Source organism: Gekko japonicus, unplaced genomic scaffold (genome assembly GCF_001447785.1).
Source record: "Gekko japonicus isolate JY-2015 unplaced genomic scaffold, Gekko_japonicus_V1.1 scaffold1306, whole genome shotgun sequence".
Taxonomy (NCBI): Eukaryota; Metazoa; Chordata; class Lepidosauria; order Squamata; family Gekkonidae; genus Gekko; species Gekko japonicus.
The window spans coordinates 227,877-254,456 of NW_015165278.1; the positions used below are offsets into that span (position 1 = coordinate 227,877).

Genomic DNA, 26,580 nt, shown 5'->3' on the forward strand with positions numbered 1-26,580 from the left:
GAGGTTTTAAAAGGACACCTCCCCCCCCCTTTAAAAATGCTAATGGCACAGGGACCTCAATTTTGAGGATGAGTAGGAATAAACTCCCTCTTCCATTCCAAGTGGTGGCTTTGCGCATGCCCAATTTACTGTTTATGGGTTGATGGAGATCTGAGATCTCTATTTTGTCTCTTTGTACCCTCGAATTGCAGGTTAATACACAAATGACTGAATGTTCTTCCATAAAATAACAATGCCCTTCATATAAGAAAACCAGGAAAAGGTTCAATCAGTCCCCAAATTGGTACAATTCCAGCCACAAGTTTATAGCCCTTTTGAGAACCAACTCAGAGTCTTACCATACCTGGGTATTACTTTGGTGGGGAAATATTCTCAGAAAAATGCATGTCTCTGTGGGAACGGTGTGTTTGAAACCTTTAGAATAGGAAAACTCAAAACTTGAAATTATAAACCATACCAAGTATGCCAAGATGGGTGGCCGATTCAGGTTGCTCCTTTCTTCTGGCAAACTTTCTATCTGTGTACAGGACATAGTGAACTTTCCAATAGCGACCTCCTATCCGATCAATTCCTTGTCTAAAGAAAGGTGCTGAATCACTGTGAAAGCACAAAGAAGAAGAAGAGATTGGATTTATACCCCGCCCTTCACTACCCAAAGGAGTCTCAGAGGGGCTTACAATCTCCTTTCCCTTCCTGTCCCCACAACAGACACCCTGTGAGGCAGGTGGGGCTGAGAGAACTCTTTCGAGAACTGCTCTTGAGAGAACACCTCTGAGAGAACTTGTGACTCACCTAAGGTCACCCAGATGGCTGCATGTGGAGGAGTGAGGAATCAAAATCTGTTCACTCAGATTAGAGTCTGTGCTCCCCCAGGCTGCACCCCCAAACGCCAGATATTTCCCAAACTGGAGTTGGCAACCCTATGTATTGTCCTTACAGCATTGTTTTTAGTTGTAATCTGCCTTGAGTCTCTGAGGTAACAGAGGGCTACAAACAGAGGTCATTTCGGGGGGGAACGCGGGGGAACGCAGTTCCCCCGGGTGAGGTGTAGGGGGGCGGGGCACATGACGAAGCCCCGCCCCCTGCTTCCGGCCGCCCCGCTTCCGGCCCTCATTCAGCCAGGAGGAGGCAGGAGAAGAGGGAGGGTAAGTTGCTTCCTCCCCGCCTCTCCCCACCCCTGCCTGCCTGGGGCCAGGGAGGGCCTTGGCGGGGCTTCCTCGCACTCCCGCTGGCCTTGCAGGTCCACCGCCGGGCCCCTGATGTCAGGGGGTGTGGCATATGCTAATGAGTTATGCTAATGAGTTCCCCTAGCTCTTTTTCTGCGAAATGACCCCTGGCTACAAATGTAAGTATTTGTTTCCCTTTTATGTTACCTTTCCTCCGAAAAGCTCCGGACTAGCATGATTGCCACCTCTGGGTTGGGAAATACCTGGAAATCTGGTGTGTGTGTGTGTGGAGTTTTAGGAGGCCGGGATTTGGCAATGGGAGGGACTCAGTAGGGTACAATGCCACAGAGTCCTCTCTCACAGCTGCCATTTTCTCCAGGTGACCTAATCTATGTTGCCTGGAGATGAGTTGTATTCCCAGCGACCACCTGGAGGTTGGTGACCCTAACTAGAGATACGAAAGGCTGGGAGGGAATAGGAAAAACTGGGGGATTTTCTCTTAAAGGTCTTTAAAAAAAACTGTGATGGAAAAATTGGAAAATTGAGGGGAATACTGAAAAGAAACTCCAATGAGATATTTTCTCCTTGAGAATGAGTAAAATGCTCCCTAAAGGGAGGTTTTTCGCATTCAAAATGCATAACATGAAATAGTCTGAGGGCACCTTCAATTTTTCAACTGGGAAAACTGGGAATTTTTTTTTGAGGCACTCTGGGGAAAAAATTTCTACGAATTATTTTCCTCTTTTTGCGTGAGGAAAACCTCTTCTAACAAAGGATTTCACTCATTCCAAATGTAGGCTGTGGAAAAAGTCTGAGGACTTTCCTTAATTTTCACAATGGAAATACTGGGGGAGCGCAAAAAACAATTCTTTATACTGTAGACAAATCCAACATTTTCAAGATTTTTTGTTTACATGTAATAATTTTGGCAATAATTACTAAACTATAATATGTTCAATGATAATACATTATTAAAGAGTTCAGTGCTTTCATAAATTTAATATCCAACCATGCTGGCAGTACTACCTATTGTAAGTTTTATGAAAGTTTCTGTCCAAAACAATAAAACTTCTTTTGTTTCCTACAAAATCCATTTTGTACCTTCAACTTTTACTTTCTCTTACCTCTCAGATGGCAAAAACTAAAAATATGTGTGCCGTGTTAGCACATGGTGCAGCAGTTTATAAACCCTTCTCAAATATTAGATACAATTGCAGTTTTTCTTAAAGAAACTGAAGCTATTTATGCTTTTCAATTCCATAGATTTGCCAAGTAGTACAATTTTGATATACTCAATTATAAACGATGCATTTTATGTTGTTCAAAGTAAATGAAATTTAGGTTTGACAGGAAAGTAAGCATATAGTTCAATCCCCCCCCCAAAAAAAATTTCTATTCCACCTCTTCCCTTCTGGTCTTCAATTCTCAGCCCACTTTTGAGTTGCACCCCACAGTTTGAGAACCACTGGCTGAATTACGACAAGCCACATATTTTAGAGATGTTTGATATGATATCCTTCTCCGCTGTCCCAAATACTCCGTTATGCGCAATATCTTGATTCACCCTTTTCTCCCTTCGCAGAGAGATTTTCTGGAAAGGGGTTTAATTTTTTTTTTAGCAGACAAGAGCCCAGCAATAACACTATCTGTTGCTGAATGTTTGACCTACGTATGGAAGTCAAGAGTAATACTCTGTAACTCTTGTAAATCATGTTAGGATTGTCTTGTATTTTGGAATATCGGGAATATTGGTTGATGTTGTTCTTGTACTACCCCTTAAACTTTTCCTTGCCTGGTTTACTTATGTTATGCCAATAAAGGTTTCTGTTCTGTTCTGATACAGAACACCAAGAAGCTCAGCTTTTGCTTTAAAATACCTCTCAGAAATAAACCAGAAACGTACCTGTCTGTAGCGTTTAAAGGTTTTCCAGTGAATTGGTCAACCCCATCCGGTCCATAATCCCACAGAATCATTTCAGCCGCGATGAAGTATCTTCTCTCCTGACCTTTCTGTACAGGCTTCGTTTCATTTTGGTCACATGTCCTAACGTTGTAAAATCCCCTCATACCAGCTGCGGAGCACAAAATGAAGGGGTTGTAAAGCTGGTGTTTTGTTACGATTTCTTTATATAAGATTTTTATTCCACCCCTTCCCCCATGCAGGTCAGGGCATTTCTCCCCCAATCACTTTATTTTTGTCAAGGACCCTGTGAAGCAGGTTAATCAGAAAAGGCGGTGAGTGACCGGCCTGACATCACCAAAGACTTTCACGGTGGAGTGGGGATTCGAACCCACAGGGTCATAACCCATGATCTGTCATCAAAAATGACTGGTGGTCATCAATCTTCACAGCTTTCCCCTCTCCTAGCAGCAATCTCAGATCCTGGGAAAGTTTATTCCCAGGATCACAGGACCACGATGAAACCATAGCTTTTTTGCTCTGAGCTCTCTTTCCCCCTGCCCAGAAGAGGGCTCGATAGTCTGGAATTGGGACAAATAATATAGGAAAATCGCCATCTTAGATTTTTATTCTGTATTGTAATTTTTATGTTTTTGTATATTTTACGGCATCATGCCTTGTACATCGCCCAGAGCCTGGCACAAGCTGGAATAGGGTGATTAATAAATCTAAATCATCAACAACAACAACAACAAAACAACAACAACAATATGGGTCAAGAGGAGAGGGAACGGGGCAAAATCTCTCTGTTCTGCGTCTTGCATGACTGGAGCGCTTATGATGGAAAGGAACTAGCTATTTCACCCCTTTCACCCACTCCCCACTGCAGCCTTCCAAATGACATGGCTGTTCCTCCACACTGGTCCCATGACCCCAGGAATAAACTTTCTTGGGGTTGAAAATGGCTGCTGAGGCGAGTAGAAGCCCAGAAAAATCTGGGATCCTAGCATGGACCTCGCATGGACATGGAAGGCAGATGGCTGACCTTGGGCCAGTCTCTCCACCTAACATACCTCATAGGGTTGTTGAGAGGATAAAATGGTGGAGAATACTGCTTTGGGTCCCCACTGGGGAGAAAGGCAGGCTATAAATAAAATAAGTACATAAATAAAAAATAAATATTATAGACATGGCATAGAATATAAATGGCATGCCCACTGGAGACAGTTTCCACATAAACACAGGGGGTAAAAGGGAGAGCCAGTTTGGTGTCATGGTTAGGAGCGTAGACTCTAGTCTGGGAGTCTCTAGTCTGGTTTAATTTTTAAATTAGAGATGTGTGCTGCCTGACTGAATTATTTGTATCAATTTAAAGAAAGAAAAAATTTTAAAAGAAGAAAAACAGATTGGATTTATACCTGAAGGAGTTTCAGAGCGGTTTACAATCTCCTTTCCCTCCCCCTCCCCACAACAGACACCCTGTGAGGTAGGTGGGGCTGAGAGAGCTCTTTCAAGGACTGCTCCTGAGAGAACAGCTCTGAACGAACTTGAGATTGACTCAAGGTCATGCCAGCAGCTGCATGAGGAGGAGCAGGGAATCAAACCCGGTTCTCCCAGATTAGAGTCCACGCTCCTAACCACTACACCAAACAAGGGAATTATCACAATCGTCACTTAATTGTAATACAGAATCTTCAGCTTGCTGATCAATTGCCGTACATTGTGTGTGTTCAGCAACTTGGCAGGTTAAGAGCCACTTCCCAACTTTCTCCACCATCATTTCTGCTGTAACAAAGGTGGCTGGAAACAGACTGACGACATCTGCCCGGTGTCCTTGATTAACGAAGGTGTGGCCAAAGAACTGAGCGGAGTGAATGTCAAACTCAGACCCCATCCCAATCATATGCCAGGATATCCGTTCACCAGCACACATCTCCAGGCCAGGGATGTTTCCAAAGAAATAGCCATTAATTGCTTTCAATACAAAATAGAAGAGAATAAGTTAGAAGACGGGTACATTCACTTTCAAACAGCAAACATATTCTTTCTCAAAACAAAAAACAAAAAAAACTGGCGCCCTGTGAGCAACCAGACTTTGAGTGTTTGTGTAAAACACAATCCTCCAGTGCAGTCAGTGCTCAGGTGGGTACAATGAGGTTTCTTCAAATGTGGCAGGGAATGCAGCTTTGCTCTGGATTGTTGGCAACTCAGCATCCCGGCAAACCGGGAGGGGGGGGCACTCTATTTCTCTTTGAGAACCAGATTGTGTCTATATCTTATCTTCTTACTGGACAGGAGGCCTCTCCTTCTCTAAGCTGGGAGCTTCTCTTAGACTCCCCTCTCCTCTTCCTGGGCCTTTCGTGTTTTCGCTCTCCTTGTGGTCTCGCAACAGATAAGACGCTTCTGCCGGCCTCTCCTGTGATTCCATGCCAGGGATATACCTAAGCAAGCATTCATCCACGCACGTGAAGCTGGATTACCTAGCCGCTTGTCATAGGGAAACGTAGGTCCCGTCCACACGAGGGGATTTGGGCCAGTTGCGGGACAGTTCGGGGGCGGATCAAAGCAGTGCGATCACACCACAACATCTGGGAAGCGTCCTGCTTCCGTACCCGAACTGGCCCTTTCCCCGGAAAAGCCGGCGCAACTTGCAACCACCTACCTTGGTGGTTCATTCTGTAGCTGCGCGGCAAGCCGGGCGTTTGATCGCCGGCGCTTCCTTGCGCCGGCACAACCCCGGCCCAGAGTCGAACTGCGCATGCTCCGACATGCGCAGTTTGGCCGGCTCCCGATTGGGGCCGTGTTTTCTCCCCGGTGTTTGATCGCGCATCCGTGGGATCCCGCCGCGGCGTCTCAACGTTGGCGCGGCTTTTAAAAGCCGCGCCTTAAGAGGCTTTTCCCCTGCCGTGTGGCAGGGGCCGTAGTCTTTAGATTGGGCTTCTTTTTTTCTGCTACAAAATAGATGTGAATGTATTTCAATCAAAGTTTTATCGTTTTTGCAATCTACTTGCCTGAAGTGAGTTTGCTGCATATTGTGTTTATTTATTATCTTTACTGTTTTCGCAACCGGAGTCATAAACAGCAAACCCTCATCCCACAACACACCTTGTTCCAGAGGAAAACGTGGAAGAATGTAAAGGCTGCTACTGCAAAAGTTCTCATGTGATGTGACAACAGCTGCTAGAAATTTTGCCACACGCAGGGTGGTTTATGTGTCTTTGTCTCTAAGTAAGCAGGATGATTCTGCTTCTGGAGAGAGGAAGTTCTGATTAAATAAAGGGGAGATCAGTTCATCTCGTAGAGCTGAACATTTGGGACAATCATGCAAAATATGATCCACAGAGTCAATTTTACTGCTGCCGCAATTACAGAGTTGATCTGAGTATGAAATCCCATTAAATCTTCCTGACATCACAGCTGAAGGTAGGGCATTATAGAATCACAGAATCATAAAGTTGGAAGGGGCCATACAGACCATCTACTTCAACCCCCTGCCCAATTACAAATTGATGGGGTCTGAACTGGCAGAGACTGAACAAGAGAGAGATATTGGAGTTGTAGTAGATAACTCACTGAAAATGTCGAGACAGTGTGTGACTGCAATAAAAAAGGCCAATGCTATGCTGGGGATTATTAGGAAGGGTATTGAAAACAGATCAGCCAATATCATAATGCCCCTATATAAATCAATGGTGCGACCTCATTTGGAATACTGTGTGCAGTTCTGGTCACCACACCTTAAAAAGAATATTATAGCTTTGGAAAAAGGGCAACTCGAATGATAGAAGGGTTGGAACACTTTCCCTATGAGGAAAGGTTAAAGTGCTTAGGGCTCTTTAGCTTAGAGAAACGACAACTGAGGGGTGACATGATTGAGGTTTATAAGATTATGCATGGGATAGAGCAGGTAGAGAAAGAGGTACTTTTCTCCCTTTCTCACAATACAAGAACTCATGGGCACTCAATGAAATTGCTGAGTGGTCGGGTTAGAACAGATAAAAGGAAGTACTTCTTCACCCAAAGAGTAATTAACAGATGGAATTCACTGCCATAGGAAGTGGTGGCGGCTACAAGCATGGATGGCTTCAAAAGGGAATTAGATAAGCATATGGAGCAGAGGTCCATCAGTGGATATTAGCAACAAGGTACAGATAGGGACTCTGGGGCAAGTGATGCTCTGTCTTCTTGGTGCTTGGGGGGTCAACAGTGGGAGGGCTTCTGATGTCCTGGCCCCACTGGTGGATCTCCTGATGGCACCTGGTATTTCTGGCCACTGTGTGACACAGAGTGTTGGACTGGATGGGCCTTTGGCCTGATCCAGCATTGGCATCTCTTACGTTCTTATGTTCTAATGCAGGCATGGTAGCAAGAATGTCCTTGTATACTTTGGAAGTATCATCTCAGATAAGTAGTTTGGCATTGTAGTTGGAGGCTGAATGCCCACTGAAAAGGTTGAGCACACTCTGCGGGCTCTAATCAACGTGCTCTCGTAGTCAAAGTCTCTCAAACGTCTTCTAATGAGCTGTGACAGGTCTTGTTTGCTGCATACGATTCCACAATCTCCTGACTGTACTACTTTGCTACACTAACTAACAAATATATCCAATATGGGCGTGGCTTTACTGTGAAAGACAAAGGAAAGGATGCAATATGGCGAATCTTCACTTACAAATCAAATAGAATGCCCACAAGTGAGCCCATGAGATAGCTTTGAGAAGTAAAGAACGTGTGTGTGGGGTGGGGGGATATATTTCACTCTCAAGTATCCAAAAAAGGACGATAAACACTTCCCAGATTTTCATGAAGGTGAAGATGTTGAGCTATATCTAATCTACCTTGAGAGATGGCATATTTTGGGGGAAATGTTTGAACAGAGGGCTTTTAAATGAAAATAAAGTCTCAGTTGTGTGTCTGATCTCTGGGGGGGGGGAACGACACAAGAACAGGATGAACTGCATATATATGACGTCTTTGAAGAGAACACTTATGAAGGAGCCCCAAAATTGGTATGTCAGCTGGAATACTAACTTAAATTTTAAATTAAGTATTCCAATTTATGTTCCACAAAAACAGGTCCCCATATCTCTCCTGGCCTACCGCAGGGCAAAAGACACAAGAAACAGCCTTAGACCCTGCCCCGAGTAAGTACTCTACAGAAATTAAAAATCACAGACTTCTCACAGCCTTGAAGTCGCCCAGACAACAGCTGAGGAACAATGTAAAAGTCAAGAAACAACATACCAGTCTGCCATGACCTTGCCCAATTAAGATTACTGTTCCACTAATGCTCGCGTTTCCTGGCCAATGCACCAATGTTCATCCGATCCCTTTAAGCAGAAGTCCCCTGTTCCTAAAGGTTCCTATCACCCCAGCGGGTACACGACTGTACCCCGCTGTCATACGTATTCATGTACTATACATCTGGTTCAGTTCCGACTTTGCATTTGGCTTCTGTAATGTATTGTGCAATAGCCCTTCCAATAAACAGCTTAATTTCTATCAGTAACCCTTTGAAGTTTGGTGTCTTCCAGCTGACAGTCGTGTGCCCATGAAGGTGATAGGAACCGGTAGGAGCAGAGCCCCCCCCCTCCGCTTAAGAGGACAGAATCAACATGTCGGGTTTCTCCCAGATCTGTGCAGAGCTGTAAGCCAGGAGAGGCATATGCCCACCCTGATGCCAGGCTCCAGGACAGTGGTTGTTAGATGAGAAAGCAACTGCTGTCAAAACACTGGTCCAGATCCCGGCCTGGGAGAGGTTTTATGAGGTTCTTTCACCCTACCGGAGAAATAGGGATGCCGACCTCCACATGGAGCATTGAAATCTCTCAGAATTACACAGTTGATCTCCAGGTGACAGAGATCAGTCCCTCTGGAGAATATGGCTGTTTTGGAGGGTAGACTCTATGGCATTATACTCAGTTAAGGTCCCTCCCCAAACTCTGCCCTCGGTGCGCTCCGCCCCCAAACCTTTGGGAATTTCCCAGTTCCAAGATGGCAACCCCACTGAGAAAGCATGTGGAAGCCGATAATTCTAAGGGCCTTTCAGATGAGGCCAGGTGGGTTGACAAATGCAGCCGGTCCCACTAGACTGGCTATCCTAGGCACAAGGGGGCTGGGGAACAAGTGGGTAGTTGTAACACACACACACACGCCCATGCTGTGTGGTACAGCACATACACAATCCCCTTTATATAGATTTGGCAACACAGACCCAATTTTAACATTCAGTTGGGTGGCTTCCACATGTAAATCTTCAGCTGGGTGGTTTCCACATGTAAATGTTGTTCTGCCCTTCCCCACATTTTTGTGTGTGCTTCCAAGCAACAGTATTGTGCCGTTGCCCATCACTCAGGTATTCCTTGGCTTTCCCCAAACCTGCTTTGGTACAATCTTTCCTGGAAAATCTCACTCAAAATGCATTTGGGAATACTGTAGACAGGAACTTACAGACGTCCACACACCGCTGCCCACATCCAGCACTATTTCCCCTCAAGCCCACAATATTCCTCTCCCACCACTGGTGGACTTTTTGCCTTAAAAAAAAAAAATCTAATAGGTATACACCTACTTCTATTTTCCCCCAAGGCAGCAAAAATGCACTCCGGTGGTGGTGAAGGTGCTCTACTGGTAGCAGGAGCTCCTTTGCATATTAGGCCACACACCCCTAGTGTAGCCAATCCTCCAAGAGCTTACAGTAGCCCCAGTAAGAAGAGCTCTGTAAGCTCTTGGAGGATTGGCTACACTAGGGGTGTGTGGCCTAATATGCAAAGGAGCTCCTGCTACCAGTAGAGGCCGCCTGCCAGCACAACATACATATGAGGATAGCCTGGTTTAGTCCAAGCCCATCAGAACTTGAACGCCAAGCAGGGTTGGTCATGATTAGTACTTGGATGAGAGACTACCAAAGGAGACTTGGATGAGAGACTACCAAAGGAGACTGGGGTTGGTGTGCAGAGGCAGGCCATGGCAAACCACCCTGCTTGTCTCGTGCCTTGAAAACCCTGCAGGGTTACTATAAGTCAGCTGTGACTCGATGGCACCTTCCACCACCAAGCAATTTGCTCCTGGGACCAAGCATCAAAAGAGAAGCAGAGTTGGAAATGGCAGACGCCTATTTTTGCAGGTCCTGACTTTCAAGCTGCCCACAAGCGTTCCAAATGGGAGTTGTGAATATTCTGACTCATCCCTGCCTTATGCTTCTTCAGGTCCCAAGTTAATAAAGAAAGGAAGCCATGCCTGTTGGGGAAACCAGAAGTCACACCTCGGTGTAGTTACCATTGTAGATCAAGGCATCTGCCCACTGACTCACTGTGCATCTCATTGCTGGCCTGGAAATCTTCATCCTCTTTGTCAACAGTGCTGGGCTCTAAGCAGAAGGTGTTTATGTTTTCGTCCAAGTACCAGCTGAGATTTTCATCTGTAATGCTGAACATCACAGCAAAGCCTTTAGGCATACTGGCCACTGGCATGGAAGCACTGTCTAATGAACCTTTTAAAAGTAAACAAACATGGAATTTAGAAATTTAATTTACCGTCTTGGATCTACTTTGTGAAAAACTTCCTACAAAGTAAACAGGCTCCCTGCAGAAAAGAGTGTGTAGTCTTATTGTCATAAGAACATAAGAACAGCCTTGCTGGATCAGACCAGTGGTCCATCTAGTCCAGCATCCTGTTTCACTCAGTAGCCAACCAGTTCCGCTGGAGGGCCAACAACAGGGCATAGAGGCTGAGGCCTTCATAAGAATATAAGAAGAGCCCTGTTGGATCAGACCAGTGGTTCATCTAGTCCAGCATCCTGTCTCACACAGTGGCCAACCAGTTCCGCTGAAGGGCCAACAACAGGGCATAGAGGCCGAGGCCTTCATAAGAACATAAGAAGAGCCCTGCTGGATCCGACCGGTGGTCCATCTAGTCCAGCATCCTGTCTCACACAGTGGCCAACCAGTTCCTCTGGAGGGCCAACAACAGGGCATAGAGGCCAAGGCCTTCATGAGAACATAAGAAGAGCTCTGCTGGATCAGACCAGTGGTCCCTCTAGTCCAGCATCCTGTCTCACACAGTGGCCAACCAGTTCCGCTGAAGGGCCAACAACAGGGCATAGAGGCCGAGGCCTTCATGAGAACATAAGAAGAGCCCTGCTGGATCCGACCAGTGGTCCATCTAGTCCAGCATCCTGTCTCACACAGTGGCCAACCAGTTCCTCTGGAGGGCCAACAACAGGGCATAGAGGCCGAGGCCTTCATAAGAACATAAGAAGAGCCCTGCTGGATCCGACTGGTGGTCCATCTAGTCCAGCATCCTGTCTCACACAGTGGCCAACCAGTTCCTCTGGAGGGCCAACAACAGGGAGAACTGAGGCAATCCCCTGGTGCTGCCTCCAAACACTGGGATTCAGAGGCTGCCTGCCTGTGAACATGGAGGTTCCCTTTCGTCACCTGCTTTAAGGAAACAGCAGCTCTTTGAACAGAAGGGACGGCTTAAGCCAAGATCAAACCACACCAAAAGACAAAGCTTTCTGCGCTTTCAGCTCTGTACCTTTCTTGCAAACCAGCAGTGGTCCGATTAACCCAGAGCTGATATCTTTCGGTGTATCAATGTGTGAATGGTAAATCCAAGTCAGGCACCTGGGGTCTGCCGCCGTAGGGGCAAAGTCATCGGTCACAGGCCATATATACGTATAACTGCCACCAGGCAGCACAAAATCATCTTCTTTACTTTTGCCTCCTGTGCCATCAGGGTAGAGGGCTCCTGTTAGAAACAGGAAAAAACATGGTTAAGAAAAATCAAATGTGTTAAAAAGCGTATTGTACATTTCTTGAAAATTGAAAAGAAAAAAAAACAACCCAAAAAGGAAACAAATAGCAAATAAGTGCTATCAGGAGTCTATTTGTAAATCCAAAGAACGTATTCAGGCCTGAAAAAATGTACAGACATTTCATGTGCAAGGGGAAATGCCCTTGCTTGGGATAAGCCACTCAAGACACCGGCACTGTTAAAAAAAACCCTAAAACATCATCGTATTGCCAGATTAGACTAAGGCTCATCTAGTCTAGGACTTTTTAGATTGCGTTCTGAAGAATCCTGGGAGTTCCTTGGGAGTTGATCAGGAGTTCCTTATGAGGGCCTAACTGCATGATAAATTGGTCCTGGGCCCGTCCCAGGTCCTGCCAAACAGATGTGCATCAAGTATTCCTCATTTCCCAGGCAGATGAGGGTCCAATTCAGATCAGGACCACAACATGCATGGAACGGGTGTTTAAGCCTTTGGCCTTCATGGTTCTGCCTACCTGAAATGGCCCCAGAAAGCAACTATTTGTGACACTGTGAAAACTTGTTGCCTACTGGTATAACTAGTAGCCCCCAACGGGGCAAACAGCAGCTTTCCAGGGCTGTTTCAGGTTGGGAAAACAGCATGGGAGGGAAGGCTTAAACTCCTCTCCCGATCTAAATTGCACACCTAGACAGGGGCAGTCCTAGTGATTCTTGGGCCATGGGCAAAAATCCAGGATGGGCCTCCAGAATCACTGCCATCTCACTCAACAGGGCCCACCCTTGCTGGGACCAGGTTGTGAGGACCCCGCTCCTTCCTCCAGCCAAGACCCCTTAGGTCTTATTTTGGACTTAGTTGTTTCAACAGGCACCCCTTTTTGGGGCCTAAATAGCATGGCACCTGGGTACAGGCACGGCATTAGAAAACCCCAGGAAAGACGAGGAAGGGTGTGCAGAATTAGAAACTGAAGCGCAACATCCCCCAGCTCAGGATAATACCACTGTCAAGAACAAAAGATTGTCCAACCCCGGAGACATCACCCAGTATCCTGACACTTCCCAAAGGTGTCTGCCCATCCCAAGGAATTTGCTATCTCATTAAGAAACGCCCGGTTCCTCTTTTTCGTTTTTGCTTTACTTAATCAAGAAGGGCACTTAAGTCATTCCTTTGCACTCCGTTCTGTTTCAGGAGCTATTTTGCCGCACCCAAGCTTTTGTGTCAATGCAGATCTGGCTCACCTGTACCTAATTAAAGTAGGTTAATCATGTTGCCCCTCCCAGGCTTTTTGTGGCCATGCAGATTTGGCTCACAATGGCCTAATCAAGGTATTTTCCCCATCAAAGTCTGACAGCAGTCATCTTTAAACCATCCAGTGAGATTCAGACTTTTTATCTTGACCCAATCCAAAGCCAGGACAGCCAAACCCCACCTACCCTCGAGATCTTCTGTCCATAAAAGAAGGACCCCGTGCCCTGGCAAATTGTAACCTCAGATCTTCAGTCCAGATATCTGCGGGTCCAAACTCTGGTTTCCTTCTGAGACTCCGTGCTACACTCTGTGGGCTTTGCCTCCCCACTCTGATCTTTGGGCCTCAACTGTGTCTGCCCTGGACCACTCCAGACTTCAAACCCCAAATTTAAGGCTGCATCTCCCTTCCCTAAAACTTCCCAATTTCCTCCTTTCTACAAGTGTGCCCTCTTGTTGGTGTGCATGTGTGTGTCATTACTCAGGGAATTAGTTCTCAGGTGCCTAGTGCAGGCTCTTTACATCTTTATTCCTTTTTACTTTATTTCGTACACAATTGTTTGTATTTACAATGACTCTATCTCACTCTCTTTCTTCACAATTTTATTTTGGCGTACCCCTGCCGAGATCCGTGGTATACACAGACTACAAGGTTCTGCATTATTCCATTCTGGAACCCTTTTTAAAACTAATTTCCCCTTCTCTGGGTCCTGTTGGGGTAACAAGGATCAAACAAGGGGTGGCTCTCGCCTGCCACCCACAGAGAAGGTGGGCGTTCGAAGCACTGGGAGCCTGCCTGTTCTTGTTTTTCTCCCTTCCATTGGAGGGGCAGGGTTCGGGGCAGTTGGGCTCCCCCAGCCCAAGACCTAGAACAACTGTCCTGGATGCCCCTTGGCTAAGAGAGCCCCTGTACCTAGTAAATCAAGTTTCATCTAGGAACATCTGCTTGATAGAATGCAGGGATAGACCCAGGAACAATATATCATTCAGTTAAGCCCAGACTGCAGATTGGGGATGGAGGAAAGCTTCCCTGAAAGACAGCCTGTGATCTTCCCCTAAAACACACAGCTGCGTAGTGTTGGATGGCTCCTAAAGGCACACTCTCCATTTACAGAGGTTAACTATAAGGCCTAACCAGCCCGTCTAGTCCGTTGTAAATCAGTGCGTGCCCTATAGCATGACCCAGAATCCTTTGCAACCTGCAGAGCTTCTGTAGCAGATTTACCGGTCTTCCTCAGCAGACTAGTGGATGTGAAAACTGTTCCCTGAAGTTAGGAAATTAGAAAGTCACTGATTTAGATAGATGGAGAGAAACACTTGGTCAAGATCACCTATGGAGCCTCACAACTGAACACACATTTGAACACAGGCCTCCTCAGGCCATGTCTAAACACTATCCAGTGGCTCTCAAGAGTAAGGGACAATAAAGATATTTTTGTTTTACCTTCAGAATCTTTCTTATAAAAGGTTCCATGTGGATGCACCGAATAAGGCCGGGAAGCAAAGTTTTTCATGTGAATGATGAATGTATCTCTTTCCTCCGCTGTCAGCACTGGTCCGAGAAAACCTAGCCACGATGGTTTGGCGATTTCCTGAGAGAAGGTCTCGTCTGTGAATTCTCTGAAAATGGCCTTTTTGTAAACACGGCCTATCCTGTCAGGTCCTCTTTTCACAAACCTAATGGCTTCTCTGGAAAGAAAAGGGAGGGTTAGGTTAAGGCAATATTTTAATCAATCAAACCTTCTGGGTGTGATGATTCGAGTTCGAATTCTGTTTCAGCTTTGGCGGATGGAGCCATTTGGGCTCTCCCAACCTGAATGGAAACCAACTGAAAAATCATTTTCATTCATTCATTTTGCGCAGGTCTCCACACGATGACATCTATATTAGCACCAAACTCAACGCTATCGACTGTGGGAGGCTGCCTGCCACAGATCCACACCAAACCACAAGGGAACACCCCTGCACCACTGGATAGTGACCAGCTGAAGCACACACATGACACGATCTCACGTACAGAGCTTCCTCACTTCTGCAGGCGGCAGGAAAAACTGTGACTGTATTGATACTACATTGTGCACCAGCTTCAGATACATGTCTCTGGGAAATACAGGGAAGAGATGCGGATTGACCGCAGCCACGTGTTTAATGCAACCTTTATGGGTTCCAATGGTGAATTTGCCTGATGTCCTTTTCTCACACTACCTCGTCATAAGATCAGTGTTGTTGTAAAGCATCCTACTCTAACCGATCACTTCAGTGATAGAGCCTTTAGGTCCCAGGTTCAATCCCCAGCATCTCCAGTGAAAAGGATCAGAGGCGAAAGCTCTCTATCTGAGATCCTGGAGAGCCACTGCCAGTCAGAGCAGTGACTGATGATGATTGAAAGATGAATGGTCTGACTCATCATATGGCAGCTTCATGTGTTAATATGGGTCCCCACCTTGAGCTAGCCTGAAACATCTGATTTGTTCTTTGCACTGGGGCTGGGAAGCCAGACACTTTATATACTGTTGCATCTGTCTATCAAGTATATATATTTTTTAATCTACCTTTACTCCAAGGAGATCAGGGTGGCACACAGGTTTCTCTCTTCTCCATTTTACCTTCACAACGACCCCGTGAAGTAGGCTAGGTTAACAGTGTGTCCAGTCCAAAGCCCCGTGGGGAGCTAAATGGCAGTGTTGGAAACTGAACGTATGTCTCCAAGATCCTACTTTGACACTCTACTCTACACTGGGTCTCTTGGACCCGTTTATGTATTGACTTCATTTATAGCTCCCCTTTCTCACTGAAACTGAAGACGCATTACACAGGGTAAGTTAATGCAATCAACAGGATGTAGGGATATTCCCATCGGGTTGCCAGTTCTGGGTTGGGAAATACCTGGAGATTTGGGGGGTAGAGCCTGGGCAGGGCAAGGTTTAGGGAGGGGAAGGACCTCGGTGGGGTATAATGGAGTCTACCCTCCAAAGCAGAGGAGGAGGAGGAGGAGACAACAACGATGACGACAGCTGGATTTACACCCCGCCCTTTACTCGGAGTCTCAGAGTGGCTTACAATCTCCTTCCTCTTCCCCTCCCCACAACAGACACCCTGTGAGGTAAGTGGGGCTGAGAGAGCTCTCTCGAGAACTGCCCTTGAGAGAACAGCTCTGAGATAACTTGTGACTGACCCAAGGTCACACCAGCAGCTGCATGAGAAGGAGTGGGGAATCAAACCCGGTTCTCCCAGATCAGAGTCCGCATTCTTAACCACTACACCAAACTAGCTCTCTGGGGAACTGATACTGGTCATCTGGATAGCGAATGTAACAGCAGGAGATCTCCAGGTGCCACCTGGATGTCGGCAACCCTACCATGGTGTGATAGAAATAAATGTTGCCTACTAGGAAGAAGAAATAAACATCGCCTACCAGAGGGAAGAACAAAGCCACTGTGACCAACTGCATAAATACATTGTGAAAGCAGAGTAAACATTTCAGCTTGTTGCAGCTTTCCCATTCCGGCTGCTTACCTTGCTTAACTCCAGTGACCACAGAAGTTGCAGACAAACATCTGGCCAAGAGCTGCCCTACAGAGGTCTGATTTTGCACATTAGTGCTTTGGAATCCTAAGAATTTGCTCTGCTCAGCGCTGCCTCCATCCCCTCTCCAACAGGGAAAACCAGCAGCAAGTAATTTAAATGCTAATAAACAAACAATATTTTAAAACCCAAAGGAGATTAAGAAGGCAACGGAGAGATTAAACTTTCCAGACTGTTCAGTTCAAGGCCACAGAAGCCACTGAATTTGAACCTACATGGTCAATATTATTGCAGAATGCCTTTTTAAAAAGCCCTTTACTGTTAATACCAGTGGCCAGAATGAAGCTACATTTCATGGCAGCCCCTTCTTAAAATCATTCCCCCCCCCTCTGTTTTCAGCTATCTGCAAGCACTCAAGAACATGAAGGGCCATGGCTCAGTGGTAGAGCATGTCTGCATAGGGTTGTCAGGTCTGGGTTGGAAAATACCTGGAGACTTTGGGGGTGGATCGAGGAGAGGGTGGGGCTTGGGGAGGGGAGGGGCCTCAGCATGGTACAGTGCCACAGAGCCCATCCTTCAAAGCAGCCATTTTCTCCAGGGCAGCTGATCTCAGATGGTGATCTATTGTAAAAGCAGGAGATCCCTAGGCCCCACCTGGAAGGTGGCAACCAGTGTTCCCTCTAAGCTGAGTTAGTGTGAGCCAGCTCACAGTTTTTTAGCCTCCAGCTCACACATTTTTGCCTCCGCTCAGGAAGGAGGGCTCCACAGCAAACTAATTTATGCGGTAGCCAAAGTGTATCTTGCAAATACACAGAAGCACGCATGCACATGAAAGCTTATACCCAGGATTAAACTTTGTTGGTCTTAAAGGTGCCACTGGGCTTAAACTTTGTTCTAAAGAGAGGGAGAGGTCATTATGTGCTTACTTGAGTATTATAACCTACTCCTAAATATGGCTAACCCTAACTTGAGCTGCGGTGGCTCAAGTGGTTAAGATGCTGAACTGCAGGCTGTGGAAGGTTGGTAGTTCAGCAGTTCGAGACCAAAGTGTGCCGCATGACGGAGTGAGCTCCCATCTCTAGTTCCAGCTCCTGCCAACCTAGCAGTTCGAAAGCAAGAAATTGCAAGTAGGTAAATAGGTACCACTTTGGTGGGAAGGTAACAGCGTTCCGTGCACCTTGGTGTTTAGCCATGCCGGCCACATGACCACGGAAACGTCTTCGGACAGCGCTGGCTCTTTGGCTTTGAAACGGAGATGAGCACCACAACCCTAGAGTCAGATTCGACTGGCTTTCGAGCAAGGGAACCTTTACCTTTACTTTTAACCGTAAATAGGATCTGCAGTGGCTCAGTGGTTAAGACGCTGAATGGCAGGCCGGAAGGTCGGTAGTTCAACAGTTCCGAGACCTGAGTGCCGCAAGATGGAGCGAGCTCCCATCTCTGGTCCCAGTTCCTGCCAACCTAGCAGTTCGATCAGTAAAGTAAAGTAAAGTTTACCTTTACTTTTAACTGTAAATAGGGGCTGCAGTGGCTCAGTGACCACGGAAATGTCTTCGGACAGCGCTGGCTCTTTGGCTTTGAAACGGAGATGAGCACCGCACCCCTAGAGTCAGATTCAACTGGCTTTTGAGCAGGAGAAACCTTTACCTTTACCCGTAAATAAATCCCACTGAGTTCAGTGGGACATGACTTCCTGGTAGGTATAATCAGGTGGGTAGCTGTGTTGGTCTGAAGCAGCAGAACAAAGTTTGAGTCCAGTGGCACCTTTAAGACCAACAAAGTTCTGTTCAAGGTACCTTGCATCTGAAGGACACATGCCAAGTCTCTCCATTCTCGTTTCTACCTAGAATTCAACTTTGTTGAATTTTGTTGGTCTTGAAAATGCCACTGGACTCAAACCTTCATTCTCAGATCTGTTTGTTGATCATGAGAAGGGAGGGCAGGAAGGCTTGCCTCAGTGCTTAGTTCTCATGGCACTTTCTTACATTTCCAGGGAAATGCTGATCGCCACTTTGGGGTCAGGGAGCAATTTTTCTCCAGCCCAGTTTGGCCAGGGACCCTGGTGGGTCTTTGCCATCTTCTGGGCATATAGAAGGGGGCACTGAGGGCATATAGAAGGGGGTGCTGTGTGTGTGGGGGGGAGGTATTTGTGAATTTCCTGCATTGTGCAGGGGGTTGAACTAGATGACCCCTGGAGATCCCTTTCAACTCTATGATTCTTGTATTTGTGCTCTAATTTACTGCAATTCACAGATCTTAACAACCACCTTAATCCAATCTCAGCAATAATTGCCCAGTTATTTATACATCTTGATTCTAACTAGCCCTTTCTGGCAACCCCCTACCCTCTTTCTTCCTATATGTAATGGTTGAGGACATTCTGTTTCACTGTATCTGAAGAACTGCGCTTGTACACGAAAGCTTATACCTTGAATAAAACTTTGTTCGTCTTAAAGGTGCCACCGGACTCAGACTTTGTTCTCCTAGTAGGTATGTTTAGGATTGCTACTACGTATATCATTTCCACGTTGCTAAAACAATGACCAAAGCAATGAAGTTGCAGAGCTACGTATGGAGCCAATCACATCTGATCCTGATTATGGGTCACTGTGGACTGTTTTTGGGTAGGTCTTATTTTCGGGGAAACAGGGTATATCATTTCCACTTGCTAAAACAATGACCAAAGCAATGAAGTTGCAGAGCTACGTATGGAGCCAATCACATCAGATCCTGATTATGGGTCACTGTGGACTGGATGCCCTCTGACTGCTGGGGATATTATCCCATTTGGCTTCTATTAACTCTACCTAGGACACTGTTTAAAACTAATCCCCAGTTTTGTTAATATAACTATCCATCTTTTTCTCCTCTCTCTGCTTTCCAAGGGGCCACTGTGTACAGATTAAGCACGGCGGAGAAATCAGAACAAATGTTACCAATGGAAAGTAGTTTGTTTTTGTTTGCTGCTGTATGTTTTGGGGTATCTTGAAATCTGTTTTGCATCCAACACCATGTAATCCAATTAAGTCTGGAACATATCCTGTACTCCTCCTTATGACTCACCCAGACCTGGGGTTAATTGGTCATCTCTCTCTGTGAGAAAGAGGAGCTAAATGACTTAAATAAATAAATATCCTAAACTTTAAGGACGTAAAGTATCATTTTCTATCCTCTCCCTCCACGTTCACATTAAATAGACACACACATCCTTGATGAAGAGTTCATATTAAATACACACACACATCTTTGATTAAGAGTTCACATTAAATACACACACACACTCCCCTGATGAATGGGCAACTCGAAAGATTGCTTGCTGTTGCAAGTGGTGACAATATGAAAGAATGTATCTTAAATCCATGCAATGCAAAGAAGTGTGCACACACACGAAAGCTTATACCTACAATTAAACCCTGTTGGTCTTAAAAGTGCCACACTGCCACTGGACTCAGTCAATGACAAGCATTTGAAATAACCAAAACTCCACATTACTTTTTATCGACATGCAATCTCATCCATTTTAAGCATTTCTGTTTCACGGCTAAGGCGGCTTCTTGGGGGGTTGAGGGGGGAAAACCGAACCCAACCACAGAGTCAGACATGCATCTCTGTTGCAAAACTGATGTTTATAGGAAAACCTCAAAGCCACCTAAGCGGGAGGCGCCAGCAGAGTCCAGCTTCGACTTACTCATCTTCGGTCAGGTTTTTCCCTGTGATCAGATTCTTCCCGGTCGGCGCATAATCCCAGTACTCCTCTACAATCCCGAGGTAGTAAATCCTGTCGGCTGCTTCCCCTAAAACTAGAAGCCACATGGTACAAGTGAGAACTTGCTTCACGGACGGCATTTGTACTCATAACTCAGCGCCAGCAAGCGTGGAGGCTCACCTCTCCTGGGCGACTACTTTCCCCAAATCAGAGAAGGAGGACGAGACACAGGCAAGCTCCGCCTCCACCATTCATCAATTTGGGGAAGCACAAGCCCCAAAACTTTGAACAAACAAAGGAAAGCCCCCGGGGGAGGGAGGTTGCTATGCCAACGAGGCCTTCTGCCAGGCTTGGAGGGACGCTGCAGAACTGGCGTGTGTGTCTGTCCCTCTGGTTAACGAAGGTGAAGAAAGCCTGGTTCTGTTTTATAAATTAGGATGCTCTTTCCGCCTTCTGGAATGCCTGGAAGGGGCTGTGGTCTTAAAGATGTTCACACTGATTGTGCAGCTGCATGTTCTGACCAGCTCAGAATCTTAATCACATCGTTCATTCATACCCTTCCCAGCATTTTATTTATTTATTTGGACTTCTATCCCGCCCTCCCCGAGAGCAGGCTCAGGGCAGGTTCCAACAATATTCCAACATTTGGAATACAATGTACAGTTCTGGTCACCACACCTCAAAGGGAATCCGTGGGATCCCGCCGCGGCGTCTCAAGTTCGGTGCAGCTCTGATTTCAGCCGTCCCGTGTGGCAGCAGCTGATAAAAGTGTTAGAAAACTTTCCCCATGAAGAAAGGTTAAAGCGCTTGGGGCTCAGTGAATAACACATGGAATTCAATGCCACAGGAGGTGGCGGCGGCTACAAGCATGGACGGCTTCAAGAGGGAATTAGATAAGCATATGGAGCAGAGATCCATCAGTGGCTATTAGCCACAAGGTCAAATGATGCACTTTATTCTTGGTGCTTGTGGGGGGGCAACAGTGGGAGAGCTTCTAGTGTCGTGGCCCCACTGCTGGACCTCCTGATGGCACCTGGTATTTTTGACCACTGTTTGACAGAGTGTTGGACTGAATGGACCATTGGCCTGATCCAACATTGGCTTCTCTTATGTTCTTATGTTCTCCCCAGGTGCCACCTTCCCAGGCTCCACCCTCAAAATCTCCAGGTATTTCCCAGCCTCAGAGCTGGCAACCTGATGATCAGAGGTCACAATGTGCCAAGACAGCATATCTGGCATGAGTCAGAAGGATCAAATATCAGTCTAAAACCCAGTCTCTGTGTCACCCTCAATTCATTGTTGGTTAACCAACCAAAAAACTTGCCAATAAAAAATTAACTTAGAATCACAGATTTGAAAGGGACCTCCAAGGTCATCTAGTCCAACCCCCTGCACAATGCAAGAAAATCACAAATACCGCCCCTCTACACCCCCAGTGACCCCTGCTCCATATCCAGGAGATGGAGGGGGGGGGAGGGAGGGAGAGGAGAGAAAAAGAAGTTTCAGGACACCTTCATTCCAGAAGAGTCATGGAGTACAGGATGTGTCCCCCACTCTTATATAATCAGCCTGTTCTTCTTGATATTACTTGATGGCCTGTCTAAGACTGGTTGTGGCTGTTTATAAAATGGTTTATCTCTTTTTCTATGGATAAAAATCTGCATGTGAGTTTTGAAATGGGTGGAAAACAAGTGGTGTGACCATAATGGGTGGAAATGGCTTAAATGGGTGGAAAACAAGTGGTGTTACCATAATTAAGCCATCTTTATATCAAACAGGAAGCTCCTAGACACATCACAAAGGCCACAAAACAGTCCTGGCAAGACTGATCTCATCAGATCTTGAAAGCTGAGCAGGGCCGACTCTGGCAAATTGTTTGATGGGAGACCTCCTTGGAATACCAGCAGTCGGGAAGCGGAGGCAGGCTTTATTCAGCCACCTCTCTTCATAGCTTCCAGGCCCCCAGTTGGGGTCAGTCACCAGAGGTTGCCAAGACTTCTAGGAGCACACACACATGCACATATAATTTTTTAAAAAATACAAAGTCCACAAAACAGTGAAGCCATGGCTACAATTGACAGTTTTGCAAGCCTGGGGGAACACCCATGTTGTATAGAAATATTGATTTCTAAAAGCCCCTGCCTTCTCCTGGGATGTCTTGCTGATAAACTGCTGTATTTCCTGTCGCCAGTCAAATGGCCAGAACATTTGGCTGGAGAAACTTTATAACCCTGCTATATAACCAGACATTCTTTCCCACCTCTATGTGGAAAAGCCAGACCTGATGGCTGGCTTGCATGCCAGAAGTCACGTACACAATGAGGTAGTGGAGTTTGGGGTCACATGACTGCAGGAGGGCCCCCCCAAACTTCCTGCCTATCCCCACTTGCACCCATGACAACCACAATTGGGTACATCCCATGCCCATTCACAATTGGCTGATGACCACAGCTGATAGTGACTGGAATTGGACTATATCTGTTCAAACCCAATGAGAGAGAGCTCTCTGCTCTCTGGGCTCTGCTCTCTGCTCTCTGTTCCTACTCTCTGCCTGTTTATTCCCCCTGGAAATGCTGTCTCAAGAGACAAAGACCTGTTTTGTGACTTAGAGCACATGGTGGGGCAAAGATGGGATTCTTGCTCCAAATTCCTTGGTGCTACCTGGATTATCACAATGGACAATCTTGAACTCTTGGACTATTTGGACTGATGGCTTCCTGACTTGGTAAATATGAATTACTGTTTAGTTAAGGCAAACTGCCTTGGGCTTGTTATTTTGAAATCCTTTATAGTCTAATTGCTGTTCTCTGTACTGAATAAAATATTATTATTGTTTCTAAATGGTTTCTGATGTTGTAACTGGATTCCAAGGCTAAATCTTGCAGCCTAAACTCTGACCACGTGGAGCTACCACTGTGATTGTAATTGTTAAGTCCCAGAGGCCAGCTAAGAGTTTGAACCTTTGCTCTGAGCTGGAGGGGACTCTAGTTAAAAGAGGTTCTGGTGGCATATTGTTCTGAATCCAGAGAGGGTAGCCTACCTCTCTGGGCTGTTGTTTAATGTATAGGATTTCCTCTCATCCCTGGACAGGCATGAGGGGTCTAATCCTATACACATGTTTGCACAAAAATCCATATATTAAAAAAACTAAACTTTTTTTGTACACACAGACACTCAAATCCATTTATCTGACCCAAAAATTAGTCTATGCAAGTGTAGATATAAAATCATCCAGAGAGTTCTAGTAGCATAGTAGAGCCCAGAGGAGGGGAGAGTGGAGGGACGTAGAGATGATACAGGGGAGGGGCTGGGGGAATGGAATTTCCCTCCCCCAAAAGTCTTTGTTGGTCCCCCTCTTGCACTTATTAGATGCTTACATCCCACCATCAGGGGTTGCCAACCTCCAGGTAGGGCTTGGAGATCTCTCAGAACCACAACTGATCTCTAGGCAATAGAGACCAGTTCACCTGGAGAAAACAGCTGCTTTGGAAGGTGGACTCTATGGTATTATACTCCCCGGACGTCCCTCCCCCTCCTCCCCAAACCCCACCCTCCCCAAGCACCACCCCCAAATCTCAGAAGGAATTTATAACCCGGAGCTTGTAAACCTACACCTGCCTCCCCAATGGGGGCGAGGGTTACCATGTGCCTGCTGGGGGTGGGAAATCTCTCCCACCCCCAGTGAGACTCCAGCAGACAGTGGAAGAAAAAAAAGCTGTTGGCAATGGCATGACATAACTTCCAGGAAAAACCAGAAATGACATTATACCTCCCTAGGAATCAAAAACTCTATGATTCCCCCCCTCCCCAGTTTCCTGGTGGTTGCCAGGCCTGACAAAGCAGCTTGCAACATAGGTCTTCTCCATTTTATCCTCACAACTGCCACGTTGTGAGATACATTACGCTGAAAGAGGCATAAGGATGCTAGCTCCCAGATGGGACCTGGGGATCCCCTAGAACTCTAACTGATCTACAGAGATCAGCCTATTTCTAGGCAAGCATGAGATGCAGAACAAAGCAACACAACCAAACAGCAATCCCTGAATACATATTGCATAGGTATTCAATGCTAGAGACACACATAAGCAGCATCACCACTATACAGAAATACAAACATAAGCTCATATCGTTACACTCCACCCCCAAATCTCCAGGAGTTCCCCAACCTGGACCTGGCAACCTTACCCCCCATCACCTGCTGGCAGTCAGGGGGGACGTGACAACTCTAATCACCCAGCAACTTTCCATGGCAGAGTGGGGATTCAAACCAGGTTTCCCCAGATTTGAGTCTGACACTCTAACCACTACACCACACAGGTTCCCTTGTGTAATGCCTATTATTTTACTTCCATCTCTGTATTAGCATATGCTACTGTCATTTCCCTGTAAGAACCTTCATTTTTATTATTTCCTTCATACATAGAGCTCAAGGGGAACATACATTAATACAGAGGTAGAGGTAAAAACTCCTGCCAACCTAGCAGTTCGAAAGCAAGAAATTGCAAAGATAAATAGGGACGACTTTGGTGGGAAGGTAACAGCGTTCCATGCGCCTTGGTGTTTAGTCATGCTGGCCACATGACCACGGAAACGTCTTCGGACAGCGCTGGCTCTTCGGCTTTGAAACGGAGATGAGCACCGCAACCCTAGAGTCGGATTCGACTGGCTTTCGAGCAAGGGAACCTTTACCTTTACCTTTAGAGGTAAAAATACAAATTATGCACAAGACTGTAGACGTCATTGGGCTCCAGAGGATGGCTCACATCAACCTTTTGTGTGTGTGTGTGTGTGTGTGTGGGCAATAAACCTCAATGTTAACGTAATCTCTTATCTCAGCCTATAATCTTTGCGGGTGGGTTTATTGCTGTATCAGCAACAACCATCTTGCGCTTCATTTAAATGCCCTCTCGTTTTTGCTTTTGCTTTCCCCTACGTTAATTGGTACTCATTGCCTCATAAAATGTGCGCGTATATTCATTAAGTGGTAATTACCCCGACAATACACATATAGCTGAAATGATGCTCGCTGCACATCTCTTAATGATGACTGGAGGGATTCTGAAAATAACACAACGAGAAGCGCTGCCCTTTCTTCCAGGTTAAGACAGAATTTGATTATGTATCATGAAGAGGAGGCTGCAAAGAAAGTTGACATTACATAGGATCGCCAGGCTGATCGTGGCAACTGACAGGAAGACTGAGGACTGGAACATGGGAGGGGCCTTACGCCTTTTCCAGCGAAAACCCAGAAGTGATATAAGGTAGAACCATAGAGTTTCTGGTGGTGATTCCTAGAGCTATCCTCCGTCACTTTCAGGTTTTCACCACATAAAGGCTCACATGGTGCCAACAGTTTTCTTTATTATGCTTTTCTCTCACCACCACTTGGAGCAGCAAGAGGCAACAGAACCTGGGGCCAGGAGATTTCCCAGCCAATCATGAGGTTCACACGAGCCCGCAAGGATATTTCAGGAGGTATCTTTGAGCCGAACTGTCTGCTAGCAAAAGCCAAACTACTTGCCCTGGGAAGTGAATCTAGCCTTGCTGAACTTCCAATTATGGCAAGTTGCTGAGGGCTGACATACACCAGCCTTCTACTTATCTGAGTTAACGTTACCTCTATCAGCCTCTGGAAGTAGAAAGGCCGTTCATCTAGAATTACAATTGGTTCCACACACTCGAGGGTGGTAGTGAAGTGACCAAGCTTTGCAGATAACAAATTAGTTAGCTTGGTATATATTTTAATGTATTTTTTCCAGCTGAGTACTTTTTGAGAGAGACTGGTGGCTCACATCATTCAGTGTGACATGTCATTACCAGGTAATTTGTTGTGTCTCATCTGCATTTAATCGAATAGTGCCATCACTTTAGCATACTGGCTAGGTCCCTTGGCTGGGGAGTCTTTGTGATTCTGCTTCCTCATTTTTTACTTTGTGGCACCGTATCTGACTGCAATCTGCACATTGTAAATCATAAATAAAGTAAAATCTGCACTTTAATAATCCTGTCCCTTTTGTGTCACTGTTTCTTACCTAATGAACAATTATTATTCTATCAATTGCATCAGGAAGCCAAGTGATTTGTTTTGTTCTGATATACGGTTTGAATCAGGGTTGGGGGGGCAGATGGAGTCTTTGTCTGGGGGCTCATGGTGGCTCTCAGCAGCTCTGAGGAGAACCTGCAAGCCACATTAGAAAAGAGCAAGGGTGTATTAGCATCTTAAAATTAATCCCCAGTTTTGTTCATATAACTATAAATCTATAAAGAC

The 26,580-nt window shown here is 46.0% G+C and overlaps 1 protein-coding gene across 1 annotated transcript in view; it reads right to left on the minus strand.

The window, feature by feature from the left end:
- HEPHL1 (hephaestin like 1) overlaps window positions 1–20,492 on the minus strand; it is a 53,057-nt gene extending 32,565 nt beyond the window's left edge. Inside the window, exons 1-7 of the mRNA XM_015410280.1 lie at window positions 20,295–20,492; window positions 14,526–14,770; window positions 11,602–11,814; window positions 10,376–10,555; window positions 4,786–5,040; window positions 3,070–3,238; window positions 458–597 (exon numbers count right to left, since the gene is read on the minus strand). Of these exons, the coding sequence (XP_015265766.1) occupies window positions 458–597; window positions 3,070–3,238; window positions 4,786–5,040; window positions 10,376–10,555; window positions 11,602–11,814; window positions 14,526–14,770; window positions 20,295–20,452 (1,360 nt within the window). The 5' untranslated portion in view covers window positions 20,453–20,492. The remainder of the gene's footprint in view (window positions 1–457; window positions 598–3,069; window positions 3,239–4,785; window positions 5,041–10,375; window positions 10,556–11,601; window positions 11,815–14,525; window positions 14,771–20,294) is intronic.
- Window positions 20,493–26,580: the final 6,088 nt, after the last annotated feature.